Source organism: Dermacentor silvarum, chromosome 10, assembly GCF_013339745.2.
Source record: "Dermacentor silvarum isolate Dsil-2018 chromosome 10, BIME_Dsil_1.4, whole genome shotgun sequence".
NCBI classification, from domain to species: domain Eukaryota; kingdom Metazoa; phylum Arthropoda; class Arachnida; order Ixodida; family Ixodidae; genus Dermacentor; species Dermacentor silvarum.
The window spans coordinates 29,121,614-29,138,155 of NC_051163.1; the positions used below are offsets into that span (position 1 = coordinate 29,121,614).

At 45.4% G+C, this 16,542-nt stretch overlaps 1 protein-coding gene across 1 annotated transcript in view; it reads right to left on the reverse strand.

The window, feature by feature from the left end:
* LOC119431441 (otoferlin-like) overlaps positions 1–14,768 on the reverse strand; it is a 391,721-nt gene extending 376,953 nt beyond the window's left edge. Inside the window, 1 exon segment of the mRNA XM_049657509.1 lies at positions 14,496–14,768. Within this exon segment, the coding sequence (XP_049513466.1) occupies positions 14,496–14,574 (79 nt within the window). The 5' untranslated portion in view covers positions 14,575–14,768.
* Positions 14,769–16,542: the final 1,774 nt, after the last annotated feature.

Genomic DNA, 16,542 nt, shown 5'->3' on the forward strand with positions numbered 1-16,542 from the left:
GCTCTGGTCCGCTCGTTTCTTGTTCGAGCTCTGGCTCGAGCGCTCGGCGCGTGGAGCTGCTTGCTTAGGCGCCACTTCGTTATCGTCGATTAAACTCCGATGGTGCGCCATAAGTTTTAATGAAGAGAGAAAATAAGGTGAAGGTAGTCACAATGCTAAAATGAAATAGATGTAGTAAAGCGTGATTAGCACAAGCAGGCTATGTGACCATTTTTTCGCATGCCGTTTCGGAAGAGATGCCCACAATAATTATCATCATCAGCATCATCCAGCCTCTATGGGAACTATAGGTAGTACATAAACCTGCGAAAACATAATTACTGAAGAACATTGATAGGCTGCAAGTTAATGCTAAATATTCAGTCATAGCTTTCAGAAAGCATTTACCAGAAAGTTGCAATTTGCCTTCAATGCCATATTGTAATTATCCATTATATTCCTTGTTCTGTCATATCTATTCATTTTCTTATTGTTCTCTCTTAGTGACGTTTCTGAAGTGATTATGACTTTATTAAGGGCTTAAGTATTGCTCTTGTACAACGATTCCTACTGCCCCGCCGAGTACGGATGAAGTCATTATTAGGCGGGCTGTTCATAAATTTGTACAACTGTAAAAAAAGAAAAAGGAAAAAATTTAGTTCGTGGCTACGGGAGTTCTCCTGGCGTTGTTTATTACGCTTTATTTTTTCGAAATTTGCAATCGTATTTTAAAACATAGCAACGGTAATACGTTCCTGTACATACGCATAATAGTTGCGGGTTATTCCATTTATAAAGCAGTACATTGTTGAAAATAACTGACATGCAAAGTCACAAAGCCGTTTGAAGCCAAAAGTACGAAGTTTAGGCAAATCCATGTATATACTAACCAGCATTGCTACGTTGGCTGAGCCACCATACTTCCAGCTTGAGTATACACTAGCGCCAGTGTTCCCCCTAGTGGTTTGTGTATGAAACTACGATTAGGCACGAACCAGAAGGGGAATAGAGGGTACCGATTTTTGCTAGCCACAATAATATGAAACCAAGCGACAAGGAAAGAAAGCGTAAGGTAAATACGTTTTGCTCATTTTTTTTTACGTTGAGATTTATAATCTATAAAGCAAATGGAAATGAAAGAGGACAGAAAAAATCTACCTGCCGCAAAGTAAGAAGGGGACCTGCTCTTACCATCACATGCTCTTACCAACTGCTCTTACCAAATGAGCTATCGCGGCGCCGTTCGCTCGTCCACTTTCTCGGGTGTTATACGTTTACTAGAACTATCCTATATCCAGCGCCACACTCACAGTCATGGATGTGGATGTGGAAGATCCTTTCTACCGCAGGCACCACTTAGTACTTGGGAGAAGGCCACTGGCAACATTTTTCGTCTACGTTCATCTTTTTTTTCTTTTACTCTGTCATTTCTACGTGTAACTTAAAACAAAGAATTTACCCTATGCTTTTCTCGGTTTCAATGTCTGCTCTCTTCAGGTGATTAGTGGCGTACAGTGAGCTAGCCAGACTTCCTTCGCTGGAACGCGCAGCCGGGTCTTGTTGCTGATCGGCTGGCACAAGCTCTACGCTTTTCTGCACTGCACCAAAGTTGTGAGGCGGAGTTTACGATGCGCCACGGAGGAGGACTGGGGGCTCTTTCTCGTTCCGCGCGATATCGCTTAAGTAGCGAGCCTCATTCGTGTGGCTGTACGCTCTTTCGCTGAATGTGTTCGTCTTGCGCTGCAGCAAGGAGCCCTAATGGCGCTAAGACGAGGCTTAATTCTTACGGCTTCGCAAGTAAACGTCCGTTGGGGGGGGGGGGGGGGGGGGGGGACGCTGTTGTTCGGGCGAGAATGCGGAAATCGTGGCTCAAAACAAAAGCCGGCGGAACTGGTAGGAGATCTAATGCGAAGGCACGTTAAATAATCAGAATGGCATCGAAGAAGGACGACGTTAAGCGCGACGCGTGTAGCACTCCAGCAAAGGAGCGCTCGTCGTGGTTCCATCGGTGGCGTCCAAATGAGAACTGAATCTGTAATGTGGCAACGGGCGTTCGTCGAGACTCGTTGTTCGGACCGGGCAGATAAAGCCACTTTGGGGAAGCCAGCAGGGTCTTACGGAAGCGGGTTTCCGATCCGCTATTACTCTTTTTTTTTTCCTCCGCTCATTACTGACGACCGTCTGCAGTGGCTAACCGGTAATCACGTTCTGAAGCAGAGCCAGAGGTAGTGGGTCCGATACCCGCATTACCACGGGCTCAAAAAAAAAATGCGGGAACACACTTGTCCTCGTAATTCGGTACACGCGAAGGGACCCCGGATGATTGAAATTATTCACGATCGGAAACAGTGGCTCGCGCCTCTTGTTCCCAGCATTGCAAGCATCCCATGTTTTTGGATGTTCCGACCTATTCAATTTTACTTGATCGAACCATAGGCAATGTGGCAGAAGAAAAAGAAACAATGAATGAATGTTCGAGTGTCCGTATTGTATTACCCACCAACCATCTAGTTAACAAGATCTATTCGTGCTCTTAACGGTAACATGACATAGTTGACTGACAGTTCATACGATCGCATTGGGCAATGCCAAGGGCAACGCTTCCTAAATGGAGCCACCTGCTCTGCACGGGAACACGAGTGGCGGTTAGTGTGTTCAACTTTATCCCAGGGCACTGCTTTCAAAGAACGGGTCGCTGTTTCTATACGACGTCACATTCATAGAGCGGAGGCTTTCGCTTATCTAAGACATGATCTGTGGTTGAAACGACGAAGACCTAACAATACTAGATGGTGCCTCGCAGAAGCCTCTGCTCCTGATGATGATGATTTCGATTATGATCCTCTTTTATGGCTCGAACCCACTGATGGGGATAGGCTAAGAATCAGACGACAGGTGTAGCTTACGAGAATTCTTACTTGAAGAGGAGAAATTTTAAAAAAAAAGAAAGAAAGAGAAAGGAGATACTGGAACAACTTAGACTAGTATACGAACGAGCAGTCAGATGTCAACTGAAGGAAAAACTTTAAAACTAGTTATAATCAAGGAGAGAATAAAAGCAATGTTAATAAACAATTTGTAAAATCAATTCGGGTGAAAACAAGGCTCATCAGATCGGTGGAATAAAGCTACAATAATTAGCAGGGTGATTGTTTCTTTTTTATCTTTTTATTGCAGGTTCCATCTTAGTCTTCTTGCTACTGCTGTAGCGCTAGGTCTGGCAACGAAAAAATTTGGCCCGTTTACGCGAAGTTCGACTCAACAGACGGGATACGCAGAGGCATCCGGCTATCGTGCTTGACGTCGGAGGTTAATTTAATCTCACTCGAACAGTTACGAGTTTTACCCGTGGGACAAGGTAAAAAGAGGACAGAATCCTCTCGACTAAGGCATTCACATTACTGAAGCACCATAACTAGCAGTTTGCTTGTCAAAAAAAAAAAACACTGAATAAGTAATAAAGACAAACCGTGCAAATTATGCAACGGCGTTCATCGTCATTGGCTGTCCCCGCTACCCCAGCTCTCGAGGAAGCCGCTTCGGCGTCGACTCCCGGGAGATGCCGCGACAGCTCAGTCTTTGCCGGAAACAGCCACCGTTCGCGCATGGCGATATCGCGCGTCACGGAAACCGCCGCTGGCGAGTCGAAGCACGTTTTTCGATTCTGCCGGAACAATTTTCCGGGGATCACGAGTGGCTGCGGTTCGTACCGCGGCCTCGATCGACCGAGCTCGCGTGCATATGATCCGTACTCATTTGTGCGCACAGCCGCACACTGCACTTTGCATAAGAACGCTACGGCGCGTACTCAGCTGTTGCTGAGATAGCGATAAGCGGGAAAAAATATTGCTTCCGTACATTCTTTCAAGTGTCGTAGCGTAGTACATTCACGTCGTTTCGCGAGACTGTTCGCCTGCTCCGTGAACAGCCCGTGAAAGGTTCGAGAACTGTGTTTATTGTTAGAGGGCAAGTGTAATGTGAAAAAAGAAAGAAAGAAAGACAGACAAAAAGACACCACTAGAAATGAAAAAAAAATCGTCGGCCCTTCCAAGCCATGAAGATGGATGATAAGCGATGCTTATCACCATCACAAGCAAATGGATGGTATACGTACCCGTTCACAGTGCTGAACGCAGGCAGTTTTCCCTTGATTAAAGATTCCTTACACGTCCTTTAAACTCTAAATTCACCAAGGTCTTCTCCACTAGTAGCGTAATGTTCATTCAACACTTCCAAGGCATTGTGTCGCAGTTCGTCGGAGCGGATCACACATGTGAGGGACAAGTTGTGGTCGAACCACAAACGCTTGCGTTCGATGTCTCGAGTTGGCTCGGCGGCGTGGTTAGCAGCATTCGCCCGCTATTGTCGGTTGTTGCGATTCTTCGGAATGAAATTGCAGCAAAATTAAATCTGTCCGTCACGTAAGACAATGGATGGACCATACCCTCGTAAAGGCGGCCTCCCCATTACGACGACAGAAAAGAAGTGAAATTCTGCGCTGGAATGATGAGCGGCAACGGAGCCTGCTGTGGAAGATGACGACGCTCGAGCCATTGCTGATGATGATAGTTGCTGTGAACAGACACAGGCGTTCAGGCTAGAGATAAACAAGCTTCGCTTGTAAAACTTACAGGCCACTTCAAGCTGCAGTTGAGTGACTGTAACGCGATAGCACTGCTGCTCTCTTTCATTCGATTACTATCTACCTGACGACATCTGCAGCGCATTACAGCTATTGAGTAACAGCTTACGAAGCTCGAATCTATGCATATTTCGAACACCCCCGCGAATGGGTGCCATTCGCCAGTCTTTCCATCTGCTGCGTATTGACAAGTGGCAGGTGTTTAGGGGCTTGCTCTCGCGTCAGTGGTCACGAACCAAGATCTGCAACAATCCGAATACACGCAGAATTGCTGCGTGACTGGCCGCTCAAGGCACTTTTCGTGTATTCGCGGGCTTCTTTCACGCTCGGAAAAACACATTTATGTAGCACGTATTGAGCACCAGAAAGCGGTATCGGAAGTTTTTCATGTTGCTCTACAATTTTCTCATTGCCACTTTGATAATTAGGACAGTACTTCTCGAGTTAGTTAATTATTTACAATTAGCTAATTAAATTTCAGTAACGAAAAAATTACTGGCTGCTACTTCGCTGCACAGGAAACAATACGCACTAGGCTTGCTTCGCGTAACGCCGTTCCTCTTTTTTTAAATCGTGCTTCGTGATAGCTGGGACACCCTGTATATATATATATATATATATATATATATATATATATATTGTGAGACGTACAGCGATGCGATGCCTTTATTTCCGAGCAGCCGCCCGAAGCAGAGACGAAGCACCGCGCGAGACAAAAGATGATGATGAGTCGTATGTACAGATGACGACGACGATATGCACAAATAGCGCTCACACGAGATGATGAATCGTTTTTACAGATGACGACGACGGTATGCCCAAAATGCGCTCACAATATATATATATATATATATATATATATATATATATATATATATATATATATATATATATATATATATATATATATATATATCAGACATGATGCGCCAACTGACGGCGACACAGAAGCAATCGTCATCATCATCATTCTATTTCATGTCCACTGCCGGACATAACACCAAACTGCGGCAGTGCTAGAAGATTCCCTTTATGCCTGCAAACTTCCTAATTTCGTCACACCACCTAGCTCTCTGCGGTCCTCTTCCCTTCCGAGGTACAGTGCTCACGGATTGAAACGCGACAATTTAGGTCTAACCAATGCGCATGCTTTTGTTTCCGCCGTCGGTAGTTCGTGTGACATCGGCGCAATCTCGACTCGCACGCTTAAATCAGAGTCCGCGTCACCTTTCATGACCAGATTCGAAGCAACATGGCATGGTACTCTCGAGTAATTGCACAGAAGAGGTGTTCTACCCAAAATTTGCCTGTCGCGTTTCAATCCGTGAGCACTACCTCTTTCCGTAAGCATTAGTAAACCTACCGGTTTACTGCCCAACGCCTTACGTGGCCCGCGCAATTCCTGTTGCTTCCTCTTCATCATCCCATGATGTGCACAGCGCCACAGTTAACAGAGGACGGAAGGAAAAGACGGATACCTTATCACTTCGAACATTTGTTCCCTGCTGCGACATCATCGTGGATTGCCAATCAGCCCGGTCTCGAACCTCACATCTTCATCTCGACTAGAATATCGGCTACCCTTGTTTGCTCTCTCTCTCTCTCTCTCTTTCTCCTGTCACCCTCAATTAGGCATGACGTTTTTCCGTTCCATCGCTCGTTTCGCGGTACAGCAACAGCACGATACACGCTAAGCGCCACTTTCAACGACATAACGGTACATAGCCTATAAATACACAGCATTCTGCTACCGGCGCGTGCAGTGCGCCGTCGGGTACAGGTTGTCGCACTTCTCTGGGTGATAATGAAATTCATGCGACGCCCAAGCAGAACTCTCCTGCTTCAATCACATTTTTTTTTCTCCCCAATTACCGCAACTTCTTGCTACAGCAGCACACGCGCCAAAGTTTGGTATGCACTTAAACTACCGGCAGTGGAATTCCAAGTGATCTCGCAATTCCATTGTCTTTGACCTCAAATCTCCCCTAAACTTTTCCATGACAGTGGACAACGGGGTGATCTACACATTCTGCTTATGAACGCTAGTCAGGGGTGGTATAAATATTTATGCCTATGCTTTCCTCTCTGTGGAGTGCGCGTCGTGTTTTGAAAGAAGCGTGCTACCACGAAGAATACTTTTCCACAGCACTTAACCAAAACATGACCAAAGAATTTGAAGGCGACTGAATGAAGAACATAGAGATAAGGCAAGACCTGCATTCGCACAAACTAAACTTTTTCTTTGGCCTCGACGTCACCGACGCACGGGAACGCAAACTTCTAGTGTAACAAGCCAGAAGCAATAAATATGTAAAGTAGCACATTGGTGTGGCAGCGGCGGGCAAGGCAAGAGCCATAGTGACAGATCAAACTTTAGTTGGCAAGCTAGGTCGCACGAATTGAAAACAACAACAAGCGCAGCATTCTCGGTGCTTATAAAAGCGCGCCAGATCAGTGACGTGACACGCCCCCGCGTACCTATCTGCAAAACAACGTCACATGATTGATGCATGAACGTTTATGATAGGAATACATGTATAAAAACTGCGCAGATTTCACCAAGTATACTGACCCCCGTCGCCAATTTCTAACGTAGTGTGCAAGTCAAGCATATAAACTCAAAGAGCCTTGAGGGGTGGTTGTTTATACGGCACCTTTGAAGTCAGTCACACTTTAATGCTCCCCCACTTCCTAAAAGTCTTGAACCTCACACCTAATTCGAGTTATTCATCATCAAAGTTCGACGCTCAATCCAGGCGATATCGAACATGAGCGCGCCTCGCAGCTACGTCAGACGGAAACATCCCATGACGACGTGTGCGACGAAGTTTGAATGATGGCATGTTGCGGAGAATACTGATGGTGCACTTCACGGCAGTTGCTGAGCAGGCGAAACATGTCGTATTAGTAGACAGTTTTAGTTACACGTACGTAGAGGCTTTGCGTACGTAGAGCTGCTACGTGTAAGCAGTGCGCATGCGCAGAACGTAGCGGCCGCGCGCTGGTCTCACGGACGTACGTAATATTCGATTTTTTACGTGCGTTTCTTGCGCACGTAGACATGCAGCTTCGCGCGGGGGTTTCGCGAGAACACGAACAAGTGATAGCGTGCTGAGCGCGCGCAGATGGCTTGCATGGAAACACGGCGACAGGATGACTGGTCATCTATTTCATTCCATGTCAACGATGACAGCAGATAACGCTTGCACAACACACTTCCGGGCATTGCGGAGACGATGACCGGCACGCATCAATGCACATCACTGGCTTCGCTGAAATACTCATCTTGAATTGAATTGTTCATATTTCCCGATAGATGTAGCTACGTGGTGCGTCGCGTACGTGTAGCTAAAAGCGTTTCAGATGGCGTGCACGTAAGGTACGTAGACTGTTCACGTTTGCGTACGTGAAGTCTCCACGTACGTGTAACTAAAACTGTCTAGTATCTACCGCGACTGTTCGCGACGTTAAGTTTCAAACTTCATCGTGCCTTTCGTCACGCGGCGTTTCCTCTATGATATGATAGCGGGGCGGCCTTTCTTGCGCTCCCGGCGCGCTCGGTTTTAATATTTCCTGGATTGAGCGTTTAAATTTGATGCTGAATAGCTCAAATTTGGTGCGATATTGAAGATTTAAAAGAAATGTTGGCGCATTAAAATGTGACTGACTCTGATTTCACCATATCAACAACAGCCCCCAAAGCTCTAACAAAGAGTTAACGAATTTTCGTTAATCTTCCGAAACGCCTATTGTTAGAGGCAAAGTACGTCCGCCTTGCCCTAGGAACTACTTTGCAAAAACGCAACTTTCGCTATGCTCATGGCATTTTTATAAAGAATCTGTATAGTCTAAAAAGCCCTGGTATAAGCCGATTCGTTACACGAGCTCTGTCCTTTGTGTGAGCCACTCGCAAGACGACAACTTACGACGACGACGACGACGACGACGACAACAACAACAACAACAAGAGAAGCAGCATCCGCCGGCGTCGATCAGCAATGACCTGGAGGGTTCACCTACAAAGTTATCTACAGCTCCTTGAGTTCCAAACGATTTCCACAGTTTGAAGACGAGCAGTGCTACAGATATATCACCTTAGTGCGAGATTGAGTGCACATCCAGGATCCCAGCGACAGCCGTCAACGAAGAAATAAAAAAGGAGGTTTCAAGGCATCGGCAGCTCAAGGCATCGACCCTGGCGAAACGAATGTTTATTCATGAGGGCCCCAACGCTGTAGGGTTATCGTTGGACGTCGCACAGACAGAGCGAGTGACATGTCAGCGCGACGCGAGTGCCGATCTCGCCTCAGCAGTTGTCGTAGAAAATACAGTTGTTAGAGGTCGCGCTTTGCGAAGCGTCGCTTGAGCAGCCGCCCGGATGTGTATTTCTCGCGCGGAAGGCAGCTATCAATAGAGGAACAATACGGCCTTTGCAAGAGTAAAGAGCGCGCCGTTTCTGTCAATAAAAGATCGACTGCAGCAGCCATTCGCCGCTCCATCGCTCAAGTGAAAGCTTTCTCGTATTCTACATATCACGTCTGTTCCCTGTACCTCGTTTTGACAGTAGTCGGTGAGAGCGGATGTACTTTCGAAGTACAGAGCCTGGATTTAGGAGGAAGTGCGAACGCATGAACTAATTAATTATATATTCTACGGAGGCTACAATGATAATTTTTTTCTAGAAACTGTACAATATATTTTTCTTCTAGAAACTGTACCATGCTTTTGAAGAAGTGTGTGGCTACGAAATGTTTGCCATCATACGAACTAATGAATGAATTAATTAAAATACGAATGTTCAGTGAACTAGAGCTATATATTCTGTGCGGTACGGCACCGTTCTTTTGTTGTGCCGTCTCTGTGGCAGTCGTTTTTACGCAGCTTAGCGAAAAGGCGACAGGCGCGAAGATGTACGACTAACTGTGACGTGTCAAAAGCAGTGTGCGAGGCACACGCAGAGTTGGTCACGTGCACATCTTCACGTCATTTTTCTTCGTCTGGCGGCTGCCCTAATACCACACTCTCCGCTGTTCGCGTTTCAATCGTCAACTACGCTGTTCACATGATCACCAAATTGTTCTCGCAACATTACATTACATTTCTCGGTTTCACGCGCTCGAACCACGATATGATTACGAGGCAGGCCGTAGTTGTAGACACCGATTAAATTCGGCCACCAGGGGTTTTTTTCACGTGCACCTAAATCCAAGTACACGTTCTTACGTTGCACCCCAATCGAAATGCGGCCGGCACGGCCGTGATCGATCCCGCGACCTTGCGTTAACCAGCGCAACCGCATAGCCACTGAGTCGTACGTGCCGTGGTGTGTGTTGTCGTAAAAAGATATATGCGTCATGTGGGTTTGGAATTATCTGCAGATATGAACGCGTGAAATGTAATGTACACGTTTCAGTCAATAGAGCCTTTTCTTGTACGCCTTACACTGACAGCCTGTCTCTACTCTAGCGCATCCGCGCAGCAATTTATGAATTGACAACTTCATCTTTTTCCCCGCTCCCAAAAACACACCTTTGACTTCTAACGGCACTTCAGCCGACTCACCGATATTGCCTTCTCTCGTTACTATCTTTTTCTTTTTTTTAGATGTAGAAACAATGAAAGGCGTTTGCTTCTTTTGAACTGAGCCATCTTTTGTCGCCGGCATCTTTTCCGCACCATTTCTACCACCGAATGGGTTTTGTGGCTCTTTTTTTTTTTTGGCTTCCTGTTTTTTTTTTTTTTTTTTCTTGACTCGGTAGCTCCCTTAAGACCCGCCACTAACCAATTTGTTTCTTTATTTCGTGGCCGAAACAAAAGGAAGTGGCTCTCAACGCCAACACATGCACACATACATATATATATATATATATATATATATATATATATATATATACCTCCTTTCGGCTGAAGCATTTACCGAATAGGATATGGGCAGTTCTCAGACCAAGACCCGAGAGCCATTCGAAAGCAAATGTCGCGAAAGAGAATTACAAGACCGTTACACGAGGCGGCGTTTCGAGCGGCGTTGAGCAAGAGAAAAAGAAAATCGCAAGTTTGGGAAGATAGGCACTTATACTAGTCAGCCGACAGAGACGTAACGAAAACACTGGGTCACGCGAGGAAAGAAAAGGTTTCGCGTGAAAAGTTAGAAGGAAAAAAAATAGAGACCTAAACAAAGCCGTGCAAGGCTATAGAAGTTAAAGGCGACGTGCCATAAATGACGGATCGAACCTCCTCGGGGTGACGGCAAACGTGGTTCGTGTTTTCTTTTCGCGGTAAAACAATTCTGGTAACAGAAAAAAAAAAGAAACGTTGTGTGGGCAGTGATGTTCATTCATTCTCCGGCAGCTTCCTCTCTTGGACAATGTGGCACACTCTTAATCTTCTTCCACGAAGTGGAACACACTTGAAAAATATTCCCAGGTGTCATTAGCTATCACCTAAGAGACGCGAAGGCGAAAACCTTCTAAAGCCCACTGCAATTCACCTTAATCCTTCCTAATACACACTAATCTACCTTAATCGACCTTAATCCACCCTAATCCACCTTAATCGAATCATTATTCAACCGTTAATTAGCTTTGCCAATCACTAATCATCTCTTATACACGGCTGAGCATGATTTAGTTCGCTTCTGGCCTTCCTCGGGTCACGTGACTTACTGTACCTCACAGCGCGACCTTGAAACAGAGATCTAAGGTTTTCGCCTTAAAAAATATTCAGCTTACAAAGTGGTACCTATGTGGCACAAATGTATTTGAGCCTCCTGCTCTTTCTTTGCGGAATAGGCGTGCGGGCTGAAAGTATGCGGTACAGCATACGCGCGCGTGCTCCAACAATGCAATGTATTGAAGCAACTCCACGTTACAAAGCTCTGCCAGAAAAAAAAAAATGAGCACTTTTCTTTTTCACCGTGGCTTTGAAACTTTTGTTCGCGACTGTACATTCTTGCATATATCCATAACTGGCTGCAGGCTAAGGCAATTGTTTGAGTTGCTACAGACAAGCTGCCGAACGTGACGTCACACGTAGATGATGTGCTATGCTACCGTCACGGGCAAAAATGACTCGTTTAGTGACTCTCTCCACATAGAGATGTAACAAACACTCAATCGATAAATTTTATTTTATTTTCCTATAAACCAGTGAAACAGTAGCATACTTTTATACAGGTAAACCCTGGGACTCATTGAAAAGCTGTGAGACGGGCTCACATAATGATTACAATGAAATCAAAGCAGTTCAAAGTATGAAACATTGTTATCATCACAGAAAGCAACTCATTATTTCAACTTCAATTCAAGAATCGAAAGAATATGAAATTAATTGGTACTAGCTTTTCATTTTATTCCACGAGAAGGAAAAGGTACTGCTCTAATTCTGTTCTGAAGGAAGGAAGGAATTTTTGGTTGTTACGTTTTCAGGAAGTGAATTACATACTTTAGAAGCGCTATAAACGAATGAGAAATACTCGGTAGTAAAAATGAAAATGCTCCGTAGAAGTTTTAAACGTTCTGACCAGTGGCCACACAATAAAATTCTTGAACATAGCGCTGAATGCAAACGTAATCCTATGCGAATCAAAAACGATGTCACAAGTCAATTTAGCACTTAATAAAAAATAACGGTGTTTTTAGATATGCTTTACCAGGTTTGACGAGAAGCTTTGGCGTGTTCTTTGGCATTACTGTTGTTATGAAAGTTATTTCTTGCGTCAGAAGGCCCTATTTTCAATAATAACCGGCACATCTACTTTCAACAAATATTGCAGTTCTATTCTTGATATAAGGCATCATTTATAAAAGGGCGACATACGTAACCATTTTTTTTCTTTTTTAAAATGATGACTCCCTGATGTGACCTAAATATTCGTGCTAGAGGGGTCCAACAATTTTTTTCTGCAAAGTTCTGCAAGTTGTTTCTGGGAATACATAATTTGGAAGCCTTAAAAACAAAGGGTAATAATACCAATAATAATAATAATGAGCGGACAATATTTCTTACCAACTCTACTGGTGTCAATTAGTAGCCTAGGCGAAACGATACAAAAGTTATTTTTCTTTGCGAAGTCTTTTACTTGCAGCGGTGAACAGCGAAGAAGAAAGGAAGTGTCAAAGCGAACATACAGAACAATTAAAATTTTTAATTTCTTCAGCTGAGTTCTGTCAAGCTTACAGAATGTGGACTCCATGTGAGGACTGCTCTATAAGAACGTCAGATACGAGAGCGTCAGCTATTCCGTCTCCAGCATACACGAAGAGCACCTATCCCGGCTACTCGAAAAATGCGCCTGACGTAAAACGTCGTGAAAGAAAAAAAAACTACGAAATAAGTGATGCCCCCCACATGACGACATACTTACGCTTAGAGAAAAAAACCAGCTGTCTACCTTCCGACCCCTTTTACTAAATCAATACACCATTATCACTCGAGTATGCAGCACTGGTCCACTCAGAAATGTTTCGAGATGTACGCGAAACGTTTTAAATATCACTATTTTTATTGCTGTTCTTGCGTTTGATGCACTATCTTAGCGTGAACAATTGTGCGCGCAGCACCGGAGGAGTGTAAACTATACACGTGTTTCTTATTATTATTATTATCTTTACAAACGTGCAGATTGTCTACACGCATAAAAGTGCATAGAGCTGCTCTACGGAAAGTAGGTCATGAACATTTCTTTGTGGCGCCTTAATCGTTTGTTGGCTTTCACGTGACATCCTTTTAAACTTTTCACTTAGCTGTGTTTATTGTGTAAATCTGCGAACAATCAAGGTTTGCTTACAACACAGTACTGTACATATTCAAAACAGGCGGGCCACCGTTGTTTAGGGCTTATATAGCTGCAGCTTGCGGCATTATTCAAGCTATTCAAGGGTAGCTTTTTTACTGCGGACTCCTTTGAATTCATGTACAGCACTTCTCTTAAAAGGGTCTCCCTAACAGTAATAAAGCGGGACATAACAAAAACTCTTCTTCAACTTACTAAGAAAACAGAGCCTCGTCTGAAGCGTCAGTCGGGCGTCTGTGCATAGCTGTATAACCTAAATCTTTAGGTCACATCTCGGTCGCAATCGATGGCTAAATATAAACTAGGTTTTCCTTTGAAGAGTAGGCCGTAGTGTACTTATACGTGCTGTAATGATGAAGTTAACGTTATTATTGTCATCATCGCCATCATCATCAATCATCATCGATGGCGTTTGCTTTGACTTTGCAAATGACAGCATCCAATTAGGCTGTCAAGCGCAAACGCCCGAGTTCATTTTAGGTATACTGAGAGGCGAAGTTCCATTCACGCGTTCGCATTCAATGCATTCCCGCTGTAAAGTGCAACGGTGGAAGCATATGGTTGTACCGCCTACTCGCGATTGCGATACGAAACTACAAAAATTCGAGCGGCATTACGAGTCCGAAGGAATGCGAGAAAAGGCGTTTAGCGCAGCATTCCTTAACGCGTGGTGGCGAAGACCGAGTAACTCGCAAGCACGCGCTACTTGCATCGAGATGTATTCAAATCAAAAACGCAATCGCAATACCACAAGTTCCCGCCTTTAAACGTACCGCCGGCTTCTTTCACTCAATTTCTGTTTTGCAAACGTAGTGCATGGCACTCTTAAAACTTTGCTCACGTTATGTCTCTCTAAACGCGAGAAGGCGGCGAGAAACTTTGAAGCAAGGCCACCAGACGTACGTAAGCGCTGTCGCGAAGAGCCGTCAAATTCCACCTGTACGCATGTGTTATGCGGGAAAAGCCAACGCGCGTCTTGCATAGTTGCGTGAATTCCAATGACCGGCAGGCAGACTTCGTCTGCTTCACATTAAAGAATGCATAGCGTGACAAGGCAGAGGACAAAACTGTTTCGAAGCTTACCTCGGAATGTTGCCTTGGCCAGACGGTCACCGCGGCCTTTGAAGCCACTCACGGAGTGCAGATGCAACTTTAAAGCCATGGTCTTGGGAGAAGAAACTCCTGGTGTTTTATAGAAGAAGCCACGCTAACCGTCCGCGGTCATGTTAGAAGCCGGAGCCCGACGACGATCCGTGTCTTTCTCACGCACCTTACGGCACACACACTGCAGACGAATTTTTTCTCACAGCGCAGACGCAGCACGCCTTCTGCAACACAAACAGGCCAGACGGCACCTCCCGGTTCCGCGCAAGCGTTTCGTCTGCCAGCTCCCCATTTCTTCTCGTTTGCGATCGTGGCGCGCTGCGCGAGTCGACCAATCGGGGCTAGCCGTCCGGCGTGACGTCAAGCGGCGTTGCCGTGGCGACGCACGAGGAGCGTCTGCTTCTCAGGTGCTCGGTTCTGCTGCTCTCTTTTTTACTTCGTCTGCCCGGGGCACATGCCTCTTCTCTGCATCACACTTTGATTTTTTTTTTTCGCTTACATTTAGCGCGCGCCTTCACCTACCTGAATTCCCCACTTTTCCTTCTCTATGAACACCTCACTGGTACGTGTACAAAGCATAAAAAGTACGAGAGACACGGGATGACTAAAACACCACGAAGGTGAGAGGAAAAGGCAGAAAAAAATAGTAAAGAGCCGACGATCGTGGCGGAGCAGACGAAGGCCAGTTCCGGACGCTTGCTTCGTCGGTGAACAGACAACAACAAAAAAGAAAAGGTGTGTGTTTGCCTCGGGGAAGCAAACAGAAGCGCATCGACAAACACCACTTTTGTGCAGAGAAAGGGCGCGGTTCGCACGATTGTCTAGTCCGGCACCCGTTGCGCTGATGACCGGAAGAAGCACTGCTGCTACGTGATCCGGCATATGAAACTACCGCGTTAGATAATCGCCCGTCGTGTGTGGCTGACCCAGTGCCTTCCTTCGTCGAGCACTTCGCGTACGCCACGCAAGTGCCAAGCACGTGACCATTGGGGCGCCATATACTATATTGCCTGTTTTCCTTTTTTTTTTTCTTCGTCCATAGAGTCTCACTTTCTTTTTTCAACGTGTCTGCATTTCTCTTATTTCTAGGGGTAACAGAAATGTTTCCTCTGCTGCAATCTTGAAGTGGCGCCTTGCGTGTCTTGCAGTGGGCTTCGGTGTACTTACATCTCACGGTCAGGCACTGCCGTTAATGCTACCGCGTGCCCGTCAAAACACTTTGTGCAAGCGGGCTGAAGGCCCCCATGAACGTACGTTTTGCCTTTGCTTACTAAAGTGACAGTGCGCGGGGTACTTCGTGAATTGTGCTTCGCCGAGGCTAAGAACTTAGTCACGTGGTTCCGTTGTCGTTGCAAACGCCTTTTGCTGTTTCATGTTTATACTTCTCTGGAACAGCGTACGGGCATTGTGTTACTTTTTTTTTTATCCTGCCCGAGGCAGTCAAGACTAAATGAGCTTGCACTGCAACCAAACACTCCATCCGAACAAGCGTCATTCTAAACATTCCAAGTGAAGAAAAAAATAAAATTATGGGGTTTTACGTGCCAAAAGCACGATCTGAGTATGAGGCACGCCGTAGCGGGGGACTCCGGAAATTTGGACCACCTGCGGTTCTTTAACGTGCGCCTAAATTTAAGTACACGGGTGTTTTCGCATTTCGCCCCCATCGAAATGCGGCCGCCGTGGCCGGGGATTCGATCCCGCGACCTCGTGCTCAGCAGCCCAACACCATAGCCACTGAGCAACCACGGCGGATCTAATGATGTACGTTCGGTGGAAGATTCCAGTTTAAATGAAAGTGTTACTTTCATGATAGAAAAAAGAATATGTCAATTTTATCTCTTAATTTTACGTACAAATTTAGTCAGTGAGAGAATAAACTTTATTGTAAAATAAATTATTTAGCTCTTTAGTCAATGGACAGGCCGCAAGGACGTCATCGCAGATCACGTATCTATACAAATTGAGGGACCAAGCTTGAGCAATAGGAAGGGACGTTCCGTTATTATGAAGCAAAGGCAGTTTA